The sequence below is a fragment of the Protopterus annectens genome, chromosome 9.part0 (genome assembly GCF_019279795.1).
Source record: "Protopterus annectens isolate FY-2018-M chromosome 9.part0, PAN1.0, whole genome shotgun sequence".
NCBI classification, from domain to species: Eukaryota; Metazoa; Chordata; order Ceratodontiformes; family Protopteridae; genus Protopterus; species Protopterus annectens.
In genome coordinates this window covers 859276458-859304433 of record NC_056743.1, presented here as the reverse complement: position 1 = coordinate 859304433, position 27976 = coordinate 859276458, and the positions used below count along the sequence as shown (strand labels likewise).

At 41.7% G+C, this 27976-nt stretch overlaps 1 protein-coding gene across 1 annotated transcript in view; it reads right to left on the bottom strand.

The window, feature by feature from the left end:
* The window catches only part of LOC122811611 (zinc-binding protein A33-like), a 164509-nt gene that overhangs the window by 70384 nt on the left and 66149 nt on the right, over positions 1 to 27976 (bottom strand). The window contains exons 2-3 of the mRNA XM_044083575.1: positions 22341 to 22436; positions 9869 to 10102 (exon numbers count right to left, since the gene is read on the bottom strand). Coding sequence (XP_043939510.1) covers positions 9869 to 10102; positions 22341 to 22436 — 330 coding nt within the window. The remainder of the gene's footprint in view (positions 1 to 9868; positions 10103 to 22340; positions 22437 to 27976) is intronic.

The following is a 27976-nucleotide window of genomic DNA, read 5'->3' as shown; positions in this document are numbered from 1 at the left end:
GGGACAGAGCAGAGCAGGTCAGGGGAATATTTAAAAATCTTGCAACTAAAATTATGTCAATATGGTTTGTTTTCAACTATGTAAATGTATGATTGCCTGATAATATAATAAAGATGTTTCTTGTTTAGAAAAAAGTGCTCATTTCAGCAGTGTATCCCCAAGAAGTGCAATCAAAGGGTAAGCTCCCTGGACACAAGTATTCCTTTTCAGTAACAATTTAGAAGAAACATGCAGTGCATGAGATATGCAGAATTGCTACTGGACTGAGTTAGACTTCAGCCTTTAAGTCTTTGAAGTAGTAAAGAATTAATTTAAAGTGCATGAATCTATACGCTGAACAGTCAGGTAAGTGTGCTAAGTTTGGAAAACCATTAAATGTTGCTATTGGACCTAATCTATTTTCTGAGCCACTTGTTTCTTTGTGCAGCTGACTATTAGCTGTCCCCAGTGCATCTCCTCACTTCCTGGGCCTACCTAACCCTACTTTACTCCCATGAACTTCTCCAATAAGAGTTTGAACCAGAGAGTAGATGGCGGGTTCTCTGGATGGCATCATTACTACTGCCATGGAATTCTCTACTTTTTCCTACCCCCCCTTCTGTGTACCTATCAACCTTTTGCAAGTGCGGGATGTACAGTGTGCAAGCAACTTTATATAGCCCCTCATTTCTGCAAGAGGCAGATGTCAACGGGATGCCCCTCCCACCCTTGGCAATACTTTGCTTTTTTCCTTGGTCTATACCTGGTCTTCAACTGTTTGGTGTGCCCCAGACAAATGTCCCTGCTTAGTATCACCCCCACCAGGATGGTGTGTCCATCCTACTCCGCCAGCACTTCAGACACACAAGCAACTAACTGAAGTGTGGTCACTTGGACCAGAAATAAGGCTCTAGCCCTCTAAACCAGCAGTCCACAATCACTGGGCCATGGATCATTTGTACTGGGCTGCCAGGTACTAAGTGAAATGAAAAAGTGAATGTGTGTATGAGTGAGTTTATGTGTTTGTCTGTGTGTGTGAGGGAATGCATGCATGAAAGCAGAATGTATGTGTCTGTGAGAGAGGGTGAGCAGTGAGATCGATCGAGCCATTATTTCACATTCACTAAGCAGCGCTTTTGCTGTTTAGAGAGTGTAAAATAAATGTCAAAGAAAAAAGTGTGTGTGTGAGTGAATGCATGCATGAAAGTAGAAGAGTCTGTGTGTGTGTGTGTGTGTGTGTGTGTGTGTGTGTGTGTGTGTGTGTGTGTGTGTGTGTGAGAGGGAGAGAGAGAGAGAGTGAAGAGTGAGAATGATCCCTGGAAGGTTTGCTACCTTTCGACCATAACAATCAATCTCTCCCACAATACATCTGGACACATACCTCTCATAGGGCATATGCTTAAGAGTCTCTTGCAAGTTTAACAAACCTCTTAGATCAAGAAATCTGGATAAAGACAAAAATAATGGGGGGGGGGGCAAATGCCCAAAACAGGGACACTTTTAAGTACTGCTCTTACAAGCTTAGAAAGTAGATAGAAGTACGGGTTTTGCATTAGCATGAATTTTCTGAAGGGTATAAAACTCAACTGTCTGTCACTATTTTCTGACTTCAAACCTCAATGATCTGCCAGTGATTTGCCAGAAAACAACAACTTTATGAGAAACAGACCAAAAATATGAGGTAAAAATCTGGACATTCTGCAAAAATCTGTACAGTTGAGAGGTATGCTGGACAACGCCAAATAAAAGGGGCACATTTTAAATATTGCTCTTATAAACATAAAGTCAGTAAGGTTGCAATTAGGCTTACTTACCTCTCAACCATAGTAGAGTAATGTCATGCTGTGTACACTTTTTTTTTTTTTTTTGTAATTATTGCCAATTGTCTTTTTATTTTACTTTGGAGCTTTTCTCCCTGGGTCTCGGCTAAAAGTGGACTTCTAGTCCAGTCGGGCTTCCCCGTTAAACAAATGTCAAATAAATAAATAAATGTAATGCACTTTGTTATGTGCACGCGATGGCCAGTCCATGGAAAATTGTTTTACATGAAACCGGTCCTTGGTGCAAAAAAGGTTGGAGACCACTGACTTGCAAGACAAACAAGGATAATTATACAGAACAGTATTCTCAGCACATGATTTTTGTCTCCTGCTGTGATCTATCAATCACTTATTTTTTTGGTGAAGGACAGGTCAAAAGTAACATTAAAAAATCATGAAGAAGATGCATTAACAATGATTTGCTAGTTTAATAAAATTACTACAGACAATATGGATAAATCCTTCAGTTGCAAGAGACAAATTAAGGGAGCAAATAGAGACAACAGTACAATAAGAGGTCCAAGACTATACATCTCAAATGTCCCTGATTTTGCAGAATGATCATTATGTTTTTATTCTTACTTTTGACCTGTACCTCATAACCTCTCAGGTAATCAATTGTGATTACTGTTAGGTCAATAATGTGCTAGTTTACACTTGCATTACTGTTGTTTAGAAAATGCTTGTTGAAGGAAAAAGTCTTATTTTAAGTGCATCACCGTGTTATATAAGAAAAAAAAATGTTTTATTTTTTATGGCCTTTGTGACACAATTAAAGAATTTTGCTGTCTCAGGAATTCCTGAATAAATGAAGCTGGAATGTTTGCCAAACAATGTGTCACCAATTATTAGGTAGTAAGGATTACAATTTGAGGACAGAAAGAGGCTATGAAGCAGAAAAATAAGTGTCCCACTGTAAGTAGGTAGATAGTGTAAGGCAGTAGCACTTGAACTTTGTCGTCCACTGTGAGCTATCAATCACAGGAGCAAACAGCTCAAATTACCTTTTCCATTTTGACAGATATGAGGGTGAGATGTTTAGGGGAGGAAAGAGGAGTTTAAGGACTACAACTCAGGCATAACAAAAGAATGAAAATGGCCACTTTAGAAAGAAAAAGAAGTAACTGGCACTGAGGATACTGTTTTGTGTGATTATCCCTGTTTGTCTTTTAAGTAGTCATTGAAAAGCAAGAAATGGTAATTAAACCTGACTGACTAAAAGGAAGCAGGGTATACATGATAATACATGTAAAGTCAGTGCATTGACAGGAGCTTAGGGTCTATGATGTTATATCGTATAGCTAAACACTACATTGTGGGATACCTAGAGGTAGATTAAATAATTTGGAGGCCAGACCCCGTGAGGTGCAGAGTCTGGAATTACATTTAAAAATATAAAAAAAGTATATAGAGTCCAAAAGTGGTGGTAAAATGTAGTAATCATCAAGACATGATGAAATAAACACTTTTTTTCAGTCAGTAGGTACTGTTCTCCTGTAACCCAAATTGCAACTCTATTAATAAGCTGCACATGGCAAATAAAAAGCGTGACAAACCAGACAAACATGAAAAAAGTTACACCATTGCTACCAAAGATTAAACAGGTTTTTGCAAAAGGTAAAGGGGAAACTGAGATATTTATGGAAAGTAGTGAATAAAAAACATATTCTAAGCCAACATACCATATTCTAAGCCAGGATACAGGATGTTGGAGCTGCTCAACTGTTGATCATTTGTGGTTTAGCACTGAAGAAGGCTTTTTATAGCCGAAACTGGTTTGCCTACCAGTCAAGATATAAAACTCTTGGTTTGGAAGTTTATTCAATAATAAATGTTTTTTAGCCGAACTACCATTGTGCTGGTCTGTTTTTGGATTTACTTTCTGCTTTCGTTTGGACTGTGCACTTAGTCCCTTGTGCGTGTGCATGTTTGGTTTATTCCTACTGTTTGTTCTTCACGCTGGGGACGCCTGGTATGTCGGCAACATCTTTTCTGCAGCTCCTATCTTAGGATGCTGGAGCTGCTCAACTGTTGATCATTTGTGGTTTAGCACTGAAGAAGGCTTTTTATAGCCGAAACCGGTTTGCCTACCAATCAAGATATAAAACTCTTGGTTTGGAAGTTTATTCAATAATAAATGGTTTTTAGCCGAACTACCATTGTGCTGGTCTGTTTTTGGATTTACTTTCTGCTTTGGTTTGGACCGTGCACTTAGTCCCTCGTGCATGTGCGTGTTTGGTATGGTATTTATTTAAGACCTAAAAAGCACAATATGTAAAGTACTAAACATCCTGGTTTAACCAGGACAGTCCTGGGTTTCAAATGTGAATATCCCAGTGCAATAATACTGTGTCTGTTTTGGACTTTTTGTTAGTTTACAATTTTCCATTATCACTTTTCCTTTTTTTACAAAGTTGGGTGTCATTAGCTGATCAAAATATATCCTTTATCAACCAGAAACAAAATAGACCTCTTCTGACTTTTCACTAGTGCTGTATATGAAACATTTCACTTTCTATTTGCTCGTCTTGCTTGTGATTATTCTAGTGATGTGACTATGACTTGCCCTGAATCCTAACCAAATGAATGACAGAGCTTTGTCCATTGTTGGAGTGGAATTTAAATGAAATAGTTCTCAGAGGTTCTGTCTTTGTATGTATGTATGTATTTATTTATTTATTTATTTTGTTAACCGGGTTAGCCCTGCCAAAGAGTGTACTTTTCAATGGGGATCAAGGGGAAAAAGATCTTGACCAATAAAAATGTAGATTATACAATTGCATAAGCAATGCATAAGCAATTCAGTTATACTGGGACATGTCAAGCATAAAGAGAAGAGGTTTTTTTTATTATTATGGTATTCTTAAGAGAACTGTGTTAATAAGACTATTTCTGCAGTTTCTCGGTGAACAACTTTTGATGTTTCGGGTTCACTACAGGTGCTCAAGTCCTGTTGACTGCTGTTCATGTTTGAATGAGGAGGCAGCAGGAGGGGGTCTAGGATTCGGGAGCTGGAGGGGTCAAAGGGTTGAGGACAGGAAGGCAGTTTTAGGTTTAGGGAGTGAGTGAGAAGGTAGTTTTAGATTTAGAGAGTGATTGGGGAATTTAGATTTATTGTGGAGTTGAGAGTTTTAGATTTAGAGAGTTGGACAAGAATTTGTGGGTTAGAGAGCCGAAGGAGAGTTTTAGGGCTAGAGTTAGGATACTGGTAGGGCTACGGGAGGTAAGTAGTTATAGTAGATTGATTTAGTAGGAGTTTGAGCACTTGCCTATTCAAGCAAGTAGCAGTGCGCAAGAGTATTGCGAGCATAGAGCATATAGCATGCGAGCACTTGTACTAGACCCAATTTTTCAAGTGTGTGTCTTTGTGTGCGAGATACATAGCATGGTAAACTTGAAAAATAGTAGATTTGCAGCCTTTGCAGCTGCTATAAGGTAACTGCTGCCTTGTGCATTTTAAATTGAAAATGTGTTAATCATCTTTTAGGATGCCTGCTATCACTTGTTCTTCCAGCTGCAGTGATTTTTAGGTGGGGAAAGTACTGCAGTCTGATGGGTCCAGGATATTTAGGTTATATATCAGACAGCCAAACTACACTCTGCTGGATGAAAAAAGACAGCCAAAACCAATCAACCAAATTCAACCATACCCTATATGCATAGAGCTCCACCTCAGAGGGAAGAGAGAAAGTTCCTTTAAGAGTTCATGTCAGCCAGCCTTGCTTCGACAGATTCTCAGGGCAGCCATCCAGTATGTGATGAACATCCTGCCCTGCTGAGGATTTCACTGCAATCCATTCCCATTATTAAAAGTGGCATTTTTCTTTAACTAAAGTGCATGTGCAGCAATTACAGTTTGGGAAGATGTTGAAGGGCTTTGTAGACAAGTGAGATGAGCTCTCATATTGCAACTACATTTGTTTAGTCCAACCCATTAAAATATTCACAAACCAATCTGTGTTTCAGAACAAATGTATATTCTGTGATATACCTGTGATTTCAGTCAACTAAGTTACTTAAAAATGAACTGTATAAACATAGTAAAGTCCAAGGTCATACTTCTTTGACAGAAGACAGTAGTTGTCAAACACAACTGGCAAAAGAGCAGACCACCACAACACAACACCGACCCCAGAACACATAGCTCAGCACCACAGTGTGCCCCTCAACCCAAGCCCTTAAGACAAAACACTTCGCCCAATGTACTAATCATGAGACACAGTTGTGAGGTACACTGATGTCCCACTCACTAGGATGAACAAGGAGAAGGTGACAGTCAGTTGTCTGTCTGGTGCCAGGATCCGCCACATAACATATGCACTCAGGTCACTCCACAACAAGGACAAATATGACTCAGTCATTGTCCATGTGGGTGTGAATGACCTGAGATGTACCTCCCTGGGCTACATGAAAAGAGATGTGATGGAACTCTTGGATTATGTGGCCCAGTCAGGTATGACCCTAACCCTGGGCAGTATTCTAATGTCACCCAGATACTACAGTACAAGCAGAAAATGATTGACTTCAACAATTGGCTAAGTTTCTGGTGTCATTCCAAAGGGATCCAGTATCTGTCTGCCTGGGATGACATGATCAACATGCCTCGATGCTTTGCCAGAGACGGCCTGCATCTGTCACCCCTGGGATTTCGGGTACTGGCTAAGGCTCTTACCACCCCTATAGTGCCTTTTTTAGGCAGTATTCCAAAGACCAGAATTCCACCATAACAGCTACAAACAAATGCAATCTAAGGGTCATGCTGCTTAATGCTAGAAGTCTAAATCTCTAGATGCACTCGCTTGAAACTCTCCTCAAAGTGGAGAATGTTGACATCTGTGCTGTAACAGAGACCTGGTTTAAAGAGGCCGAAAGCACCCCTGCGCTCTCAGGCTACAACTCATTCCATACCTTTTGGCCCCAGAATGCGGCAGGAAGCTGCAAAGGAGGTGGTGTTTCCATATTCTTAAAGGATACACACACCTCTAGACTGGTAGCCCAGCATAATGCAACCAAAATACTTCAGGTACAACTAACACTGGGTAAGACAGAGGTACAAGTCATAGCCTGCTACAGAACCCCAAACATGTCCCTAGACTCACACTCCAACTTCCTAAGCACACTGGAATCTATCAAGGTCCAACCCAATAATCTCATACTGGGTGACTTCAACTATCCCTCCATCAACTGGGAAAACTATTCAAGTACCAATGTACAGGCCCAACGCTTATTCAAGTACCAATGTACAGGCCCAACGCTTTCTGAAATTAATCAGTTCCAATGCCCTGGACCAGCTCATTCTGACCCCCACTAGAGGAAGCAACATCCTCGACCTGGTTATCACCGGCATGGGAGACTGTTGCTCCACAACTATAGTCAGTTAAATCTGACCACAAACCGATCACCATGGAAATCTCCATCTCACCTACACCCCCCGCTAAGGTGACCACCCTGAAAAACTTCTCTAAAGCTGGCTTTCGGCTCCTAAAAACAGAGGTGGCTAACTTCTCGGCACCCATGCCAATGGAAAGTAGCTGCATGACTGCCGAATCATCCGTGCACTGTACGAGCATGTACACAAATGCATGGACCTTGCCATACCAAATAGAACTAAGATGCTCTCCTCCAAAAAAAGGAAGCCAATCTGGTGGTCCCCAACCATCAGTAAACTCTACAACAGAAGGAAGAAACTGTTGCAGAAAAAAATGAAGTCACAAGACTGGAAAACCTCTCTTAGCAGTCTCAACAAAAAACTGAGATCCCTTATCAAATCCTCTAAAGCCAGCTGTGAAGGCAGAATTGTGGCTGACACCAAAAACAACCACAAAGCCTTCTATAGCTATATCAAAAACCTCAAAGGCAATACCCAGATTTGCTCTGAGTTATTGCACAATGGCACCTCCTATACTGAGCCAACAGATATAGCCAACATACTGGCCAACAGATTTAGTCCCAACTTTACCCCTCTCTCGCCCACCAAGGGCCCTATTACAATATCAGATGAAAATTTGGTACCCACCATTTCTGTGGCATAGGTAAAAGCTACATTGTCTAAAGCCAAGAATACAGTGTCCATGGGACCTGATAATATCCCTGGCTGCATCCTACATGAGCTATAAAATGAACTGGCACCACATCTGTGTGCCCTGTTCAATCACAGCCTTACCTCAGGTTATATCCCTAACAAATGGTGCACTGCTACAGTCATCCCGCTCCATAAATGGGGAGTAACTATAGACTCTGGGAACTATTGACCCATTAACCTGACAAGTCTGGTATGCAGAGCTATGGGGTGCATCATCATGGACCTGATTAACAAAGATATAGGCCATCTCCAGACTTTTGACCCCACACAGTTTGGCTTTGTCAAGGGGAGATCCTGCCTGTTGAACCTGGTTGACTTCTTCGAGGCAATCCCCAAGGCTGTGGATGAGGGTAAGGTAGTGCATACAGTCTAACTCGACCTGGCCAAGGCCTTTGATACCATTCCCCACCCAGGTATAATTGATAAACTCACCAAACTAGGTATCAATCCTTACATCACTAGGTGGGTTGCAAATTGGCTAACAGACAGGACCCACAGAGTGACAGTTGCGGATTCCAAATCAGACTGACGATCAGTCATGAGTGGAGTCCCACAGGGCTCTGTCCTGGGTCCTCTCCTGTTTGGCATCTACTTCTCTGAAGTCCAGGACAACACAGAAGGACTTTGGCTGACCAGGTTCACTGGTGACTGCAAGCTAGGAGTTATTATCAACTCTCCAAGTGATGCAGACATCCTTCAAAAGGTCCTCTCTAAGACCAGTGACTGGTGTTGGAACCATGGGCAGAAGCTTAACACCAAAAAGTGTGTTATCATCCCCTTTGGAAAAAAACTCAGTTCCTATGAATTACCACATTGATGGGAGCCCACTGAACACTGAAATCTGGGCATCCAGGTTGACAGCCACCTCACCTTCGACCACCACATTGCCACTGTGGTCAGAAAGTCCTTTTATGTGGCACATCTTATAGCCAAAGATTTCGCATCCAGGAAGAAAGAAGTCATCATATCTCTCTACTCATCCTTCATTAGACCAACCATCAAATATAATGCCCTGTTTGGCATGTACCTGACCAGACACCTGTAACACCTGAAGAGGCCGCAAAAGTACCTCACGAAATGGATCCTAGGCCTTAAACACATATCCTACATGGACAGACTGAAGAAACTTCAGCTCCTCTCAGTCTCTTATTATATACTTAGAGGTTATCTCTGCTTGACTTACAAAGCCATGTCTGACCCAGCTCTACTTGAAATGCTACACCTAAAGAAATCCCAATCCCCCCATGCCACACGCTCCAGAGACCACAACCTCATTACCACAATTAACAGAACATGCTGGAGGGACAGGTTCATCTCCCAAAGACTGCCCATACTCTGGAATAAGCTTCCCATTCATGTCAAGCAGAGCACCTCACTGGCCCTCTTCAAGAGAAATCTTAACAAGTGGATGGGTAACAGAAAGTTCACTCCAGGGATCATTCCAGTTACACTACTGGATATGGGCACTGTGAACTAACATCAGGTGGCATGGTGCCTGGGCATTTTTTTTTTTGGGCTAGGCTTGTAAAGGTTCCATGGCCATTAGCCTAGTACACACCTATGAACCTATGAACAACTGCTTCTAAATCTTCTGCTGCCGAAGATGTACTTTTGATCTCAGACAGCTAAATTACTAAATGTAAAGCCATTTGTACTGGGACTGTGGTTGTACAGACCACAAAGCACCTTACAACCCTTTATATATATATATATATATATATATATATATATATATATATATATATATACATATACACATGTATATATATATATATATATATATATATATATATATACACATGTATACATGCTGACTCCACAGTCACACATCTGTGACTACAGTGAATCACACAGTACACATTTCAGTCGACTATAGTGCAATTCAAGGACAATTCAGATTCAGTTGATTAGGCACACAGGCAAACACTGTCAACCAGATGACAACTCAAACAACTGCATGGTATCCTGCTATGGAAGTTATCCTTACCTTCAAGAAGGTGATACCATCTTGCTGCTGGATCCATGCCTGCATGGTGGAAATCTCCTCCTCGAAGTTGGTGAGGACCTGTTGGATGATGCGCAGATTCCTCATCATGGGTTGTAGAACATGCCGTTCATTAGACTGCAGCTTCATCTTTAACCTCTGCTCCCGCTCATTGAGGAACTGGTGCAGCTGGGCAAACTGCTCTTCAATGTGCAAGTTGAGGGACTGAGACTTCCTCTGAGAAATAAACAAAAACAATTCATTCTAAAAGCAGGTCTTATATTCACAGGCAGTGGCACTGTAGGTTAGGCATGTATGAGCCATGCGTGCACTTAGTACACCCATCTAGTTGACAGAGTGATTCCTACAGTCTCATAACATATAATGATCTATAAGTAGCTGATCTCCTCACTGCTTCCAAGTTACCTTGGAAAACATGCCTTTAGAAGAACAAATGACAGCAGGGGTAGGGCAAAAGGCCTCAAAAAATGCTAGAAGTGGGTAGATGGGCATGCAAAAAATATTTCTGTATAAATGGAGTATTCAGTTCTTACAGTAAGTTTCCATTAGTTATATTGGGACAAAAAAGTACATTAAGTTTCAAGACTTCACAAGATAAAGTGATAGCAGTATTAGGGGTGGAAAATGCAGCAGATGAGGAGTTTAATGACCAGAGGACAAGTAAGATCTATAATATAAGTAAGCAAGGGAAATGGCTAACTGGATAAAAAAAATAATCAATATACCACAGTGGAAAGACTAGTGAGGCAACTTATTTTTCTTGTTGCTTTATTTATTGTCTTTCCATATCTGGTAAACTAATCAGGGACCAGCATCCCTTACCAACTGGCACAGTGGTTTCTCAATATGAATGGTTACCCACAGTCACAACTGACCTAAAAAATACCATTTTCTCACTCGGGTACTCCCAACACTAGAACCCCCCCCCTTTGTAGACATGTCTTCAAAGTGAGCTGCCCCATGGCAGGAATTAAATATGCAAAGTACCACATGATGACCTATTATAAACCTAGTCTTTCTGAAGTATGTTTTGATGCCCCACAGCTGTGCATCAGCTGCACCAGGAGCTTCTACTTGTTCACTAAATCTGTTGAGTCTGAATAGTCTTATCCATGTTTAGAGCTATTGATAATATCTAAGCAGCCTGGGACAGCATCACACTGCTGCTGAGGAGGGCCTTGCTGCTAAGGTCCTTCCCTCATTTGTGTCTTTCCCATCCCAGGGATGGTGAGCAATGGGCTAGCATTCCACTTGGTGACTTATCCACAGCCCTGCCCCTTCTGCAAACAATGATGTTAAGTTGTCAATCTCGCCTTCATTCTTGCTGGATAGGTACGGAGCCGATCCTCGGCTCCGACTCGGCCAATACTAAAGCTTGAGAGCTATTTCCACCGGCTCGAGGCTCCCCTATATCCCACAATGCTAGGCGGTAAATACCCAGATCTCGTTTGCCGCTTTAGCTACGAGGTGCTTGTTTCTACTGGCTCTGCAGGTTAGTTGTAAAACTTCAAAATCCCCTTATTTTTTCTTAGAATAGTTTCTTAACAGTTTATTAGTTATCTATCCCTAGTTTCCTTCGGGTTCCCCTAATTGTTTTTCCTGTTTATCCCCTGTTAATTTCCTTAGGCCATCGTGCCCTCCTCCCTTCCCCTTAGTCATACTTATTGTGGGAGTGGTTGGATTATTTTCCCCTTTCTTTAAAGGTGTGTCTGTGTGTGTGTGTCTGTGTTTCACAGTTCTTTAGAATGTCTAAAAACTCTAAGGTCTCAGGCTTTAAGAAGTGTGACTCGTGCTGTCAGAAGATGTCTCTGACAGACGGTCACACTTCTTGTGTATATTGCCTGGGACCTTTGCACCTGCAGGACTCTTGTTCTGTCTGCCACGCTTTCAGTCCAAGAGTCCTGCAGGAATGCAAAAATAAGTTGATACTTCGAGGCTTATTAAAGCCTGAAGGCTCCCTGACCCAGACCGCGTCAGGAAAACCTTCCAAGACGTCGGCTCCAGCTTCGGAGCCATCCGCTGGTGGCTCTAAGGCTGCTTCGACATTGACTCTGTCTGGAGCCGATACGGTTACCTCGGCTCCGGCTGGAGCCGAGAGGTCCGAGACTCAGACGGCTCCGATAGTTTTGTCGGAGCCATCTACTAGAAAGAGGTCTAGATCTCCATCCATTGGCTCTATCCACTCGGCCCCGGGATCTCCACTATTATCAGAGAGGAGCCATAGGTCCCACTCCTCTCGGTCCTCCAGACTGTCCGACCACGACTTAGAGAGGGTGGTGAGCAGACTTCTCAAATCCCAGGCACTGGCCCAAATACTGCATAGCCCAACCCAACGGTCAGTGGCTATACCCATCCCTTCCTCAGTTCCTCCTCCGATTCCCATGAGTTCAGAGCCGGAGCTTCTCGGAGCCGTGACTGTCGGTGCGTCGGAGCCGATACTTCCACTTTCGGCTCCGTCGTCGGCTCCGATCTCCTCCTTGGAGGGATCTGGGCGCCGGGCTTCCCTCGTTGGCTCCGAGGGGGCGAGTGGCATCGGACCCTTGTCCGAGCCCGTTCTCCCTCTCGGAGCTTCGGTGTTGGTGAGCTCGGCCCCGACATCGGCCTCGGAGCTGTCCCTTTCGGTGCCGGGAGGAGTCCTCGTCTCTTCGGAGCAGGGATCTTTGGCCCCGCCTGATCAGGGCGCCTTTGAGGTCATGCGGAGCGTGCTAGACCCGGTGTCTGCTCCACGGTCGGCTCCCTCAGCTCCTCCCTCTACAGTGCCTGCGATGGTCTCTACCCACCCTCTCGTCCCAGACCGTAGAGAGCCAACGTCTCAAGTTTCCCCACTGGGAATATCCTCCTCTTCTGAGGCTTCTCCTGATCCTTCAGGGGAACCCCCTCAGAAGAAACAATGCAAGAGGAAGCATATTGACTCCCCCGAGTCTATCACCTCGGATACTGACTTGAATGAGTCTGAAGGGTCCCCACGGTCCTCCTCTGAGGATGTCTCTTTTTCAGACGTCCTTGAGATCCTTAAACAGAGGGGGAACTGTTCCACCCTTAATCCTTCAGAGGACGAGTCGGTCTACCTTGAGGCTTTTCGATCTCGCCCTTCCACCTCCTGGGTATCTCCTCCTTTGACCCCCTCATGGAAGTGGTGGCAAGGAATGCGTGGACAGCCCCTGATACGGTGGAACCTACCCCACGAAGGCCGTCCAAGTTTATTACAGCTCCTAAGGACAATGAATTTTTATCCAAGGGCATCTCTGTTGATGCTATGGTGGTGGCCGCAGCCACTAAGAAGGAATTAGCTGATCCTTCGGTACCTATCCATCCTCCTAATAAGGGATCTAGGACTATGGATAGGTACGGTAAGCGGATGTTCTCCTCAGCGACCTTTGCTATGCGTTCGCTGAACTACTTGTGTCACTTCACCCGTCTTCAGAGAGATATGATCAGGAAATGGATGATGCTTTGCAGGATCCAACAACTGAGGGGTTTCGAGATAAAATGAACTCCCAGTTGGCAACCCTGAATTCAATCGTCAACTCCTCCATGCGGCTTCTTTCTTATGCGGCTGATGGGGCGAGTAGGGCCACTGGCACAGGTGTAGCTTTATGACGTCATGCCTGGATGCGGCTTTGTAACTTTGCGGACACTTTCAAGGCATCCTTCACCAATTCCCCTTTTGATGGTACAGCGTTGTTTGGACCTCAGGTGAAGGACACGTTGACTAGGTGCGAACAGGATGGCAAGACTCTCCCTGCCATGGGAGTCTGGTTTTCTACCCCTTCTAGACCGTATCCCAAGGGTCAGAAGGGGGGGGGGGATGTGGTTCCGCAAATCACAGGGAGTCTCGCCTAATGCACAGAGTCAGTTCCCCTCTAGAGGCAGAGGGGGGAACAACAATAGATGCCGCCCTAGGGGCAGGGGGGGTCCGCAAAATCAAGGTAGCAGAGAGACTCTCTCTGACAAACCTTTTCAGCATCCCTGAGATGCTGCCCGACTGTCCACCTTCGGAGGCAGTTGGGGGAAGGTTATCACTGTATCCAGAAGCCTGGCTTTCCCTCACTCAAGACAAATGGGTACAGTCGATTATATCCGAGGGTTACAAAATTCCCTTTGTCCACATCCTATCTCAACCAAAAGGGCCCCTTCCAGACGTTCCACCCAGTCTAAGGGAACAAGCAGTGCTAGAAGTATCAAAGCTGCTGTCAAAAAGAGCTATCCAGCCAGTCCTGGCAGACCAGCAAGGATCCGGAATCTACTCCAAATTCTTTTTGGTTCCAAAAAAGACAGGGGACTGGAGACCAATATTGGATCTCAGCAGACTAAACAAGTCTGTAAACAAAACAAAATTCCGGATGGTCATGCTTCAGTCCATTCTACCCTTCCTGGGTCAGGAGAATTGGATGTGCTCAATAGACCTTCAGGATGCGTACTATCATATCAAGATGCACAGACGCTCCAGAAGGTTCCTCCACTTCTGGCTGGGAGCCAGTCACTATCAGTTCAGAGCCCTGCCCTTTGGTCTCACTACAGCCCCCCGAGTGTTCACCAAATGCATGGCAGTGGTCACGGCTCATCTGAGACGACAAGGATTCCTATTACCTTTACAGGTGCCACCTTAAACACAATTCATCTTTCCACGAAACTAACAGAGCAAAGAGTATCAGATATCCGCAAACATGTTCACATTCTTCTTCAATGCGACAGGATCAAAGCCAGGTTTGTCTTGAAGGTTTTAGGTCTCATGGCAGCTGCCATTACACTTCTTCCCCTAGCCCGCGTTAACATGCAGATCCTCCAGTGGATGCTGTTTTCTCAGTGGTCCTTCCAACAACTCCCAATGTCTCACAGTATTCTGCTGACTCAATCATGCAAGAAGCATCTATCTTGGTGGATGACCTCCCCTCAAGTTCTTCAGGGCAGATCATTCGCCCCCCCCTCCGGTTGCCATGGTGACAACGGACGCCTCCCTGATCGGGTGGGGGGGGGGCATTGTCAGGGCAGGACGGTCCAGGGCACATGGCAACCTTTCGAAAACCATTTGCACATAAATGTCCTGGAGATGAGAACAGTACTTTTAGCGTTGCAAGCCCTTCAGCACTCTCTTCCCACTGGGACTATTGCAATTCAGACAGACAATATGTCTGTAGTATGGTACATCAACAAACAGGGCGGAACCAAGTCTTATCCCTTATGTCGAGAGGCACTCAGACTTTGGCAGTGGGTGATCTCATCTCAGCGGTTTCTGATAGCAATGCACATCCCCGGGAAGTCCAACGTGATAGCGGACAAGTTGAGCAGGGCCATACTCATACCACACAAGTGGTCTCTCAAACAGTCAGTGCTAGAAGAAATCTTTCAGAAATGGGGCCGACCTTGCTGCGATCTTTTTGCTACTCCTCAAAACAGCAAGTGTCACGATTTCTTCACCCTTTTTCCCCTACCAGGTCAACCCGCCAGGGACGCTCTAGTCCACGATTGGCCCCAGGACTTCTGTATGCTTTTCCCCCCTTTCCACTGATCTCTCAAGTAATTCAGAAAGCTACCGCATTGAGAGTCGACATGATCCTCATTGCTCATTATTGGCCTCGTCAGATATGGTTTCCGTTCCTTCACCGATTTCTGTTGGAGCAGCCTTGGCATCTGGATCCAGTGCCAGATCTTTTGACCCATCAATCGGGTCAGCTGCACCACTCCCTCCCATCTCTCAACCTCACAGCTTGGTTGCTCCGCTTCCTACCCTAGCCAGGCTTCCCTTAATTTCCCATTTGGTCCGTAACATCCTTATAGCCTCCCACAAGTCTTCTACAAGAAGAATTTACAATAGCAAGTGGAAACGTTTTTCCTTCTGGGCAGCAACTAATAACATAGACCCTTTCACTGCACCTATCCAGTCTATTCTAGACTTCCTGGCAGAACTTTTTCACTCAGGTTCTTCTTCGTCTACTATTAGAGTCCAATTGGCAGCTATATCTAATTTCCACGTAGGCTTTTCAGACTCCAGCATCATGTCCCACAAACTTTGCAAAGCCTTTCTAAAAGGTATCTTTTTGCTTAAGCCCCCAATTAGAGACCCCCCCACCTCAGTGGGACTTAAATTTGGTTCTAGCCTCCTTGATTCTCCCCCCCTTCGAACCGGCCGCTTCCTGCTCTCTGAAATTGGTTTCATGGAAAACCCTTTTTCTAGTAGCCATAACATCAGCTAGACGGGTATCTGAACTTCATGCTCTTTGCAGTCGTCCTCCATATTTAGTTTTCCACAGAGACAGGGTGTCCCTTCGGACCAACCCTTCCTTTTTACCTAAGGTTTCTTCTGAGGCGAATCTGAATCAGACAATCGACCTTCCAGTTTTCTTCCCTAATTATTCCAACAAGGCAGAACAAAAGTTACATTTCCTAGATGTTCATCACCAGCTTCGTTATTATTTGGATAGGACTAAACAGTTTAGGAAGTCTAACCAGCTAATCCTATCTTATGCAGAAGGCAAGATGGGCCTTCCAGTTTCCAAAGTGTCCCTTTCGAGATGGCTGGCCTCTGTAATTTCCTTCATTTATGAACTCAGACACCAAAAGCTACCATCACAACCTAGAGCTCATTCAACCAGGGCGTTAGCTACGTCAGTAGCATTTCAAGATAGACTGCCCATAGATTCCATTTGTCAAGCAGCTACACGGACTTCTCCTCGTACCTTTATCTCACATTATAAATTGGATATGGCCTCCAGAAACCGGGCTAACTTTGGTTTCACCGTACTCAAGAGTCTGTTCCGATGAGCCACCCAGGATAAGGGTGCTAGGGACGCGGTCCCAACCAGCAAGAATGAAGGCGAGATTGACAACTTAACATTGAGAAGTTATGTACCTACCATAACGTTCCATGTTAGTTGTCTTCTTCTCACCTTCTTTCTTGCGCCCCACCCTCCATCCCCCTAGCCTGGACAGACCGAGAGGATCCTTGGGATCTTTTATCTTCCACAGCATCAACCACCTCTATTGCCCCTGATTGTTAGTTCTACAGGTAGTTTCTATAGAGGTGGATTTCATTTTTCTCTGTCTCTAGGAGACCAGCACTGCTATACTTTCAGCTATCAAACGAGATCTGGGTATTTACCGCCTAGCATTGTGGGATATAGGGGAGCCTTGAGCCGGTGGAAATAGCTCTCGAGCTTTAGTATTGGCCAAGTCGGAGCCAAGGATCGGCTCTGAACCCATCCAGCAAGAAAGAAGGCGAGAAGAAGACAACTAACATGGAACGTTTTGGTAGGTACATAACTTCTCATTCCCACATGCCCCTAGCCTCAACTCAACCACAAGTGTATGTCAAAGCACATGCACCCACTCCCCGGACGGGCATGCCCATCCTCCCAACCTGTGCTGTTAAGTGCCCAAGCCACTATTCAGACTCATTTTGCCTGGACTATATTTAGGACTTTATCCCTGTATGCTATTGGTGCAGGCATCAGTTCTGAAACTAGTCTGGAATACTAGAGCAATTGGTGCATGTAACTGTCCTCTGAGCCTGCAGGGAAGCACACCGTTTTCTTTTACTCTAGGGTTCAGCATGAATACAAAACCTTGTCACTGCCTTATTCTATGTAACAGCTGCTCCGATTACACTTTGATTCAGAAGTTTTAGACAAAGGCAGAGTTAAACTCAACTGTCTTGGAAGAGCAGGGGTAGTGGAAAGGGATATTACTACAAAGCTGATTTCATAACAGGGTGCCAGAATTTGCTGAAGGCTGGTGGGGTGGAAGGTAAAAGTAGCACTTTGTGATATAAAAGGGAAGATTTTTAGCAGTCCACTGCCATAACAGAATCATATCTGTAGTGTAAATATGCATTACCGCCGGCTTCATTTGATTATTTACTCCATTTATTATGATGTAATCTTAGCCATTTTAGCCCTTTAAGATATATTGAAACAATTTATTTATTTTATTTTACATTTGTTTACCGGGCTAGTCCAACTGGATACATGTCCATTTTCAGTGGAGGCCTGAGGAGAAAAGCTCCACTACAATACTACTAACGAGATTAAAAATTTTAGCAAAATATCAGAAATTCAAAATATTAGATTATACAAGAAATATGCAAAAAAAATACACAGAACTGTAAGCCTATGTTCTGCTACAATACTTCTAAACAGGTAAAAATATACAGAAAAAAAACATAGAATTGTAACACTCCAACAGGATGTGAAGTCATTTGAATACAGGATAGTGTAGTACTGGAGAATATAGGAGTTATGAACATTGTTTACTCTAAAAGCAATTTCATTAGAGGTTGAGAAATTAAGATATATGTCATTTAGTAGAGGGAGTATCAGAATCAAGTGTGGTGATGAAAATCTAGTAGTCTAGATTTATTAAGTAAGAAGGAATGTTAATGAATCAAATAAATGAGAATAAAGGAAATGAAGATTAAGATGATTAGTCAGGCTTATTGATGAAGATGATTAGTCAGGGTTATTACACGAGCAGAGCCAGTGGTTGGATAGGAAGAGTTTTAGGTTAGTTTTAAATAGTGGGAGTGATGTTAGGGTTGTGAGGTGTTGAGGTAGTTGACTCCAAATTTTTCCAACTGAGTTGGAAAATATAGAGTCACCTGCTAAGTTATTAGATAAGGAGGTATGAATCAATACTTTGTTAGAGGAGCGTAGGTTCCTCAGATTGGTGTAAGGTTTTATGAGGGTAGAGAGCATTGGAGTGTTGTCAGGGTGATAAAGGGCATTGTGTGCAATAGTAAGTTGGTTAAGCTGAATTAGGTGGGGTAGTTCAAGCCAGCCTAGTTTTTTTAGATTGTGACAGTGATGAGTCCTATATGGAGAGTTAGTGGCATATCTGGCAATACTATTATATGCTATTGCTAGTTTGTTCAGATTAAACTTAGAAAGATTAGTAAATATAGGGGAGGCATATAATAGGGTAGAAATTAAGTGGGTTCTAGCTATAGTAGTTCTGGCTTCAGGAGTTAAGAAGGATTTGATTCTATAGAGAGAGCCAAGTTTTCTATTAGTAGATTTTATTATAGCGTTAATGTGAGTGTCAAATTTTAGTTGATTATCAATTGTAATGCCTAAGAGTTTGGTATTCTGGTCTGGAGAGATAAGGGTACCATTACTAGATATAAGAGTAAAATTAGGGGAGGGAGACAAGTGAGTAGGTGTAAAAAGCAAGAGTTTTGTTTTTTTGGGGTTAAGCAGGAGACAGTGATTTGAGAACCATTGTTCTATTGTCGAGAAGGTTTTTTGTGTGAGGGAATGAAGTTCCGACTGTGTTGAGGCTGAGCAAATGATAGTAGTGTCATCTGCATATTGAATACAAGTTGATAGAGAAGTGGTTAGATGAAGGTCATTTATAAAAATGGAGAACAGTACAGGACTTAAGATAGAGCCTTGAGGGACACCTATAGAGGTGGGGAGGAGATCAGAGAGATGGTTGTGCCAAAGAACTGCCTGTTTTCGATTATCCAGATAGGATGTAAACCAGTTTAAGGTTGAATTGTCTAGGGAGAGGGACTTTAAACGATGGAGGAGTAGTTGGTGATTGACCATGTCAAAGGCTTTGGACAGGTCTACAAAGAATGCTGAGGAAAGAGTATTCTTATTGCGATTATTGTTAATAGAGTCAGTAAATGATAGTAAGGCTGTGGTTGTACTATGAAATGGCCGAAAACCATGTTGGCAATTAGTTAGGAGATTGTGGCTTAATAGGTGGTTAAGTAACTGTTTGTGGATGCATTTCTCCATTATTTTTGCAAGAGGAGATAGTAATGCTATGGGGCGGAAGTTGGAATATTCAGTAGAGTCACCTCCCTTGAAAAGAGGGATGATGTGTGAGATTTTCCAGATTGATGGGATTGTACTTTCTTTTAAGGTCCTGTTAATCAGTGTTGAGATGGGGTAGGTAATAGCTTTTGCACCTAGTTGGAGGTATTCTGCTGGTAGTTTATCAGCTGAGGGGGTTGTGGGTTTTAATTTTTGAAGTAAGGACAGTATATAAGAGGTGGGTATGGGTTTGAGGTGAAATGGTGGAGGAATTGGGTTTGGGCTTGATAGTTTGGAGGTATCGGGGCTTTGTTGGTTTGCTAGCTTTAATATAGTGGAAGTAAAGAAATTATTAAAGTCATTAGCTGTTTGTAAAGGGCAGTCAGGATTTGAGCCTAAAGGATTTGGCGTGGCCACTTTCCCAGGAGATATTAGCATGTTAATGGTACAGAATTTTTTTGGTTGGTGAAGGGATGATCGCTGTAGCTGGGTATAGAAATTCTTTTTGTCCTGCAGTATAGCTTTTTTGTCATATTACTTTGTTGCCTAAAGATAAAGTGATCAGTTGTGTTTTTTGTGGTTCGCCATTTAGCCCAAGCTTTATTTCTACTAAGGATTAGTTTCCTTGTATTGTTTGAGAGCCATTGTACTGTTTTAGATTTAACTTGTATTTCACGCGTAGGTGCTTGATGTTCAAGGATTGTTAGAAAAGTGAAATTAAAGAAACTAACAGCATCATCTATGGGAAGAGATTTAAGGGGTGACCAGTTGACTTGCCTAAGTTCATTTAGAAACAGATTGGGCTAAAAAAATTTTTTGTTACGGGATACTCTGACTTGGGTAGGTATGGTCATACTTGTTTTATGCCTGATAATATATGTTAGTAAGTGGTCACTAAGGTCATCTGGGAGGGTTCCAGTTGTAATGCAGGAAAAATCTGAACAGTTCAAAACAAGAAAAAGTAATCTGAACAATGATGTAAGACAAAGGTGGGGAAAGTAGGGGCCACAATAGGGGTATGCCGAGAGGGAGTGGACAATGGGAGGGCCCATGGAGTCGTTTTCCTAGGGTTTCATTTCATCATAGACCAGAGTTAAAACATTCAGTATTGCCAGGGCTGCCCCATTTAAGTACATCACATAGCTTATCAACAAGGTTTGGTATCACCGTAAAACATTTTTTAATACTGTAACATCTGGATAAGAAAAAACACATGCAAGATGCTTGGTTTTGTCAGATTTCTGATATACAACAATCCTTTTGATAGTAGTTTTATTAATATATATCATATACCTGATTGCATAGCAGTGTTAAACATGTCCTTGCAGACACACTCTTCAAGCTGTTTAACTTGTTTACTTACTGACTTTGTCCTTGATGAGTGACACACCGCAGTGGGGATGTCCCGCTATAAGAGTGGTCTTACAACTGACCTGGTAGTTAAAGTCCAGTCAGCCTTATAAGCCTCAAATCATATTTTCTTCTGGCTGTCTGACCTTGCTTTTACCTTGGAAACACCAATGTGAATGATTCCGTGTAATCACTATTCTGGCAGCAGTTTCAAGGCATATTGGGCAGTTGTTGAAAGTGGAGAGGCTGTAGCCCCTCTCCCTATGGTTCCAGCACCCATGTATTTTGCTATGAAGGAGTGGTGGGCCATGAACTTTCTCCTGAGGAGACTGGGATAACGGAAAGTGATATGTACTGTGCTAGGTTACAAAGAAAAAAGGTAAAGGAAAGAAAGAAAGACTATCTCCAGTGTCACTATTTTCAATCGAAGATGCAGTTTTCCACAGTTTATAGAGAACTAACTCTATTACTAAATGGAAGGGATGAAGGCAGTACTTTTAAATGCATTGTGGAAAGGTTTGATTGATTCATCAGTGATTTCCAGTGGAAGGGAGAGGGATCATTATTTTTCTGCTGAAAAGTTCTGAATCTGTGAAGTGTTATAATGGTAGAGGAATGTCTGATTCGAAATTTGCACTTGCATTTGCCATAAGTGTGTTAGTGGTGGGCTGTTGGGCTTTCAGTATTGATAAAGCTGAAATTTGATCTGTATAGCAAACATCATATCTATGAAGTCACATACTTATTTTTATATTTACTTAATAGGCTGGCTTTTTTAAAAACTGTGCCAATTTATTGAACAAAATATAAGTAGATCAGAAATTACAGCTTGGTTGCTTAAAATAGCTTTTTCACTGTATGTCTTGAAAGATTACAAGAAACTACACGACTTTATTTCATCAACCAAGCCTCAAAGAAGACAGTTGCATCATGCAGCAGTTTTAGATTACTTTCAGATAGGGTAAGGATGAGTTAATGGGAGAGGGATTACTGGATAAGGAAAACATTAGATTGCAGAGCTGGGTGTATCCTTGTATAATATTCAAAAGCAGGGGAAACAGAAAAGATGTGGGCAGTGGCTTTATGTTAAAGTTCTTATATTTAAGCACCATTTCACTTACAGCATGATTTTTTCATTGGTTAATTAATTACATAACTGTGTACACTTCCTTGATCATTGTGACCATTTAGTAAGAGGCAGCTGATGCAGGTATATAAAATTACACTGTCTGGTTTGTAGTTTCATGAGCACAAAGACACACATATGCACAATTTTGTGTGTTTTTAGATTTGATCTGTATGATACAAGATATTTTGCAGGTGACAAACTCTTTTACCTTTTGCCTTACCTTGATATCTGCAATGGCCCCCTCTTGGTTTGTCTTGGCATAAACAAAGGCTGCCTTCTTCTCTTTGAGTAGCTGAATGGACACACTGAGCTTCTCCTGAAGGAAAAATGGCACTGTTAAACTTGTGAAAGTCTGTGCTGTTAGACCACATAATCAGGATAGAAAAATTAAAAGCAGGAAGAATGCAATGGCTATATTTATATCAGGGACACACATATACCCATCACTAAAGTCACACAACATACAGGTCACTAACGAAATTGTTGGCATTTGTGTTGGGATGGACAGCCTTTCTGTTCCATTCTGTTTACTTTTTTCTGGGCTTCTGTAATGGGGATTAAACTCTTTGAGCGCATGACTCTTTAATACACTTGACCTGAAGGGAGTACTACTTATACATGACTTAGATAATGCAGAAGACAACTTGCATGCTGATGCTAGTCTACCTAGTCTAACTCTAAAAACGCCAAAAAAGCTTCAAGAAAGTAAATGTCCATGTGTAGATACATAGAGAACCCAGAATAACCAAGACATAACCAAGAATTGAATGTACAAAGACATTTGCAGATGCCAGTTTTTTTTGGGATTGTATACAGCTTTAAAGATCTGGACAGAGAAAGGATGAAATAGCTGTCAGGGACCAGAATGTTCTATGTTTTGTGGAGGGCAAGGAAGTCTAACACTGTCCCCTTCAGAAGTGGTGTCAGGAGTTTAGAAGGTAATGAGTTGGCAGACTTTTAAGATTCCCTGCAGACTGCTCTCTCAGAGATACTGGGTGAGCAAACTGGTGTAACTAAAGAAATTATTTTTGAGCTATGATACAGAATCAGAATTGCCTAGACATAGTAAGGCCTTGCTGAGTCTAATTATGGTGGCTGCCTAAAAAGCAATTACTAGAACATGGAAATCTAAATTTAAACCAACTGTATTAGAAGTAGTTAATATAGTAACAGAGGTAAAACAACTGGAAATTGTATCTTTAGAAAAAGGTAGGAGAAAATTACATAGGGATAATGGGAACTGTGAGAACAATACATGCAGAGGAGGAATGAGGTTTAAAAGAAGGCAGGATTTGAATTAGCTATGTAGTGTTTGACTGACAGTGACTGAAAAGATTAAGTGATGTGTAATGTTTGCAACTATAATTATGTCAACATGATGCGTGATGTATAATGTTTGCAACTAAAATTATGTCGATATGGTTTGATTTCATTTATATAAATGTATGACTGCCTGTGTCATATGTGATAATTTAATAAAGATGTTTCATGTTTAAAAAAAGAGTATAGAAGGTAATAATGACTACAAAATACAATAGCAGACAAGGTTGTATGAAAGCACCATGATGGAGTAAGAAAACAAAATGATAAAAAAAACTAAAAGAAAGCTGTATCAGATTTGCAGAAGATACAACAAACGGCCTAATTAAAAAGACTAAAGAAGGCGTCATGATTGCTAACAAAATCCACTGTAGAAGCAAAATTTAAATTTGAAGATTCCTTCTCACTATGGAAGATAGACAAAAAGTCCTATATCTGTTATGTGAATTATCAGACAAAAACAGTTGTTACTAACTGTCAGCTACTGGAGGCACATCCAATAAATATTTTGCTAGTGTGAGTGCCCCCAGAGCACTTCCACTTACTTGGACAGTTCATCCACTTGTATCTATATTTAACTCATTATTTGGAAAAGGAATCATTCTTCGGGAATGGCAGTTCTCACATTCTACCCATACATAAGGGTGGTATAAAATTATTGACCAATTAATTTTACATCTATTTTTGGTAAATGTTTCAAAATATGCCTATTTAGTATTCTGAAACAGCAAAATTGTTATTCAGTTTTTATGGGCCTATACCAGCATGGTTTTCTGAAATGGCACAATACCATGACTAACTTAATTAATTTTTATGACTCTGTGTGCATTGCATTAGATCTTGGACTTAGATCTGACAAAGACCATCGACCCTGTGAATCATCCAGTCATTATCAAATGTATGATTCCATAAAACATTAAACAGTGTACAATATAGTGACTTAACAGGTGGTTTGTTCAAGGATTATAAAGGGTCTAGCACAAATGTCAGTCAAAATGGACTTAAGTAAAATCAGGTATACCCCACTGTTCAGTTCTGGACCCAACTTTACTCGATTTAGTCTTTGCTACAATCCCAACTAACTACAAATGTTGGATGAATAAATATGCAAATGATAGTAAAAAGGGTAGTAACAATGACAAGAAACTCTTGACATTACACATTTAGATGGGTGCCTAGATGTATTGAAATAATGGATTACTGCTACTAGTCTAGCCTTTGGTATAACAAAATACAAGCTGATGAGAATAGGTAAACTGACCACAGATATGGAAGTTCACATACACAATGCTACCCTAGAAGAAGTAAGCCTTGAGGATTTTGGCATATGGGTTAACAACAAGTTACAGTGTACTGAAAATGTCCCTACAGCCAGAAGTAAAGATCTTCAACAACATGGTCTACCATTGTGTACTATTTTGCCTGGTGATCCAAAGCCATTGCTCTATTCATTGTTTAATTCACACATAGTATAATTCCACTGTCTGTTGCTATTCTGAAGCAGATTTCCACTTGATGCAGTAGACCCACACAAGATTCACAAAGCATATTCCTACTTGCAAACATTTGAACTATCATTTGAAACTAACATACCCCAACTTATTTAGTATAAACTATTGGCACTACAGAGGATAACTATGCTAAGCTTTTAAGGCACTACATAATATAACAATATAAACCATACTGATGCCATAGAGGCTTGGAGCCATGACTACAGCCTGGGTTTGATTAGCAGTTAAGGCACTTAACAGCACAGGTGAGGAGGATAAGTGTGCATATCCGGGGTAGGAGGGTATGTATGCGCTGGCCAAATTGTACATGGTTGATTTTTCTGATAGAGACCAGGGCAGGTACCACATGGTGCTTACTTTAGGTGGGGGGGGGGTCCTGCTGATGTAATCCACTTGAGGAAGTAAGAGGCAGGGCAACAGGGATGCTCAATGAACCCCCCCACACACACACACACACACATACACACATACATAAACTGCTGCTGGGGGGGGGGGGCAAGTGGTAAGGTTAACTAACAAAAAAAAAAAAAATCAAACCATCTCTGAAGACTGCCCTAATGATGGCTTCTCTTAACCCTTGTCGTCTGGGAGAAAAATAGGTCAATCCCTTGAGAGGGAACTCACGATCATCATCAGCAGAAGGTAAAATAATGAAAAAAACTACCTAATGTAACACTAAGATAACTTCTGGGTCTCAAGTTAATGAAGATAGTAGAACCCATAAGCATATTGCATTGTCAAGTCTTATCCCCAGGTTAAGATTTATAGAGTATAAAATGTTATCAGCAATTATTACTATTTTGTGGAATAAACTTTTTACATTCATTAGACTAGCAGAAACTATTAAAATACTGTTGGATAACTGGTTTGGGATATATTGTTTTTTGCATAAATATATTTTAGTCTGTGTTTCATGTGGGCCCCTAAGAGGGACAGAACTCATCATCCACTTGTATGAATCTATAACGTAAAGTACCCCTCAAAATTAAAATGTGTCAGCAGAAAGGCACAAAATGTTCAATCACACACAGGTCTTTTAAGAATGAAATCAAGCTAAAAAGCTTGATGAGCATCATTTCTTTTTTGTAAGCCTAATGTTTTAGAGCTTCTATAATGACAAGTTGCAGAAACTGCTAAACACATGTCCATATCTAGTGGACACTGGCCTAGTAGCATGAGTAAATTATTAAAAACATTTGTGGCATTGAAAATGTTTGTGCCATTATGTTTTTTTTTTCAAGGTGAATTTGCAGATCTTCAGTGATGGCTTTAAATAGGGTAGCTTGACAGTCTGCAATCTCTGTCTTACAACCGATACAATGATGGGGTATGTGCCAAGACTGATTTCAGTGGTAGATAACTATATGTCTCCAAGTCTGTAATACTTGAGTCAAAAAATTCAGTGCTGTTAAAGTTTAGGAAACCTTAAGGTTTAATCCAATAATGTACAAGCTGTGTTAAAGGACAAAACCACTCCTAAGTCCTTTCATTTGGACTGCTGCTTCATATACTCATAAATGGAAGCAGAATCCCTTTTATTGCAGGGTCCCCACATGACTAACTTTACTATATAATGGGATCTTTATGGAACACATAAAAGAAAAACAAAGAGTTCACAAATCCTGAAGACCAGATAAAAATCTGGAAACATAAAACCTATATTAATAAATAAATACATACACACATACATAAAAAATTAATGGACTTTGCCTTGTCCTACTTTCCATGCAGGGGATGTACCCATTTACTTTTACTTTAATAAATCACTTTCATGTTCACATCAACTCATAAAAAGGCATATACTTTTATATCTCAGCCTTATGTAATTGAATATTTTACTGTTCACCTCCATTTCATTGTTTTCTTTCCATGCTGGATTTTGAGCTGGCCTTAATTTCACAGCTACTAACTAATCCCTTAGTAATTCACTCAGCACTGTTGTTTTCTTATAAGCAGGGAGTGTTTGATCTCTTTTTATAGGCAGAGAACCACTGACTTTGAAATGATTTCTGGTAAGGCAATGAAACACTGAATGATTCCTGTAATAGGGACAAGTGCAATTTAAAAACATGTTTTCATACTGTGCAGTAAATTACAACATAACATGTAGACAATTAGCTATGGGGGCTACTTTATCAAGTGTCAGTAACCTATGAAACTCCTTTATTTACTTTCAGTTACTTTGAATTAAGTTCTAGTAACACATTGAATATGACATTTATTTATAATGCACAGTGTGTCCATTAATTGAGAGGATCTGAAGTAGATTGTAATAAGCCCCAACAGTCCTAGATGGTACATCTTTAGTAGTGAAAAAATGTCTCATCATCATGGTTATAAATAACAGACCATGCTAGGGACTTCAGTGCCATAAGGCTGTAAACCTCTTAGTTAACCAATTCCTTCTGATCTTTACTTAGAATTCAAAGTCCCAGTCCTTAATCAGAGGAGCTCTTTTGTCTAGTTCATTGTCAGGATCCAGTGATTTAGTATAACCAGCAAGGTACTGCCATTTTAGCCACAGTAAATCCAGGATGTAGATCATTCTGTGGTCCCCCATTTATTGTCAACAGGTCTGTGACACAGGGAGATGGATCCCTGATCACACACACCCCACACACACACACCCATGCTAGTAGTCCAAATGCTGAAGCATTCAGCTGGGGAGGAATTAGAGTGAAGAGTTAATACCAGTTTGACCTGCCCGTATGGAAAGAGATGGCTTGGTCCTACCTCAAGACTGTCCTCTGGAGGAAGATCCAGAAGTACAGCTCCATGCATAGGAACTTGGGGAGATCGACTGCAGCAAGGGACTTCTTACATGTCAGATGATCTGTAGGTATGCTAAAGCGTGGACTTTCCTGAGACTCAGTATGGCAGGGTCTGTAACATACTAGCCAGCCAAGAGAGGAAGGAGTAAACCTTCAACAAAAAAATCTGTGCCACCTTTGATATGTAACCAGTCTGCTTGACTCTTGTCCTCACAAAGACTGATTCCAGCTAATAAGGATGGGGGAATCAACAG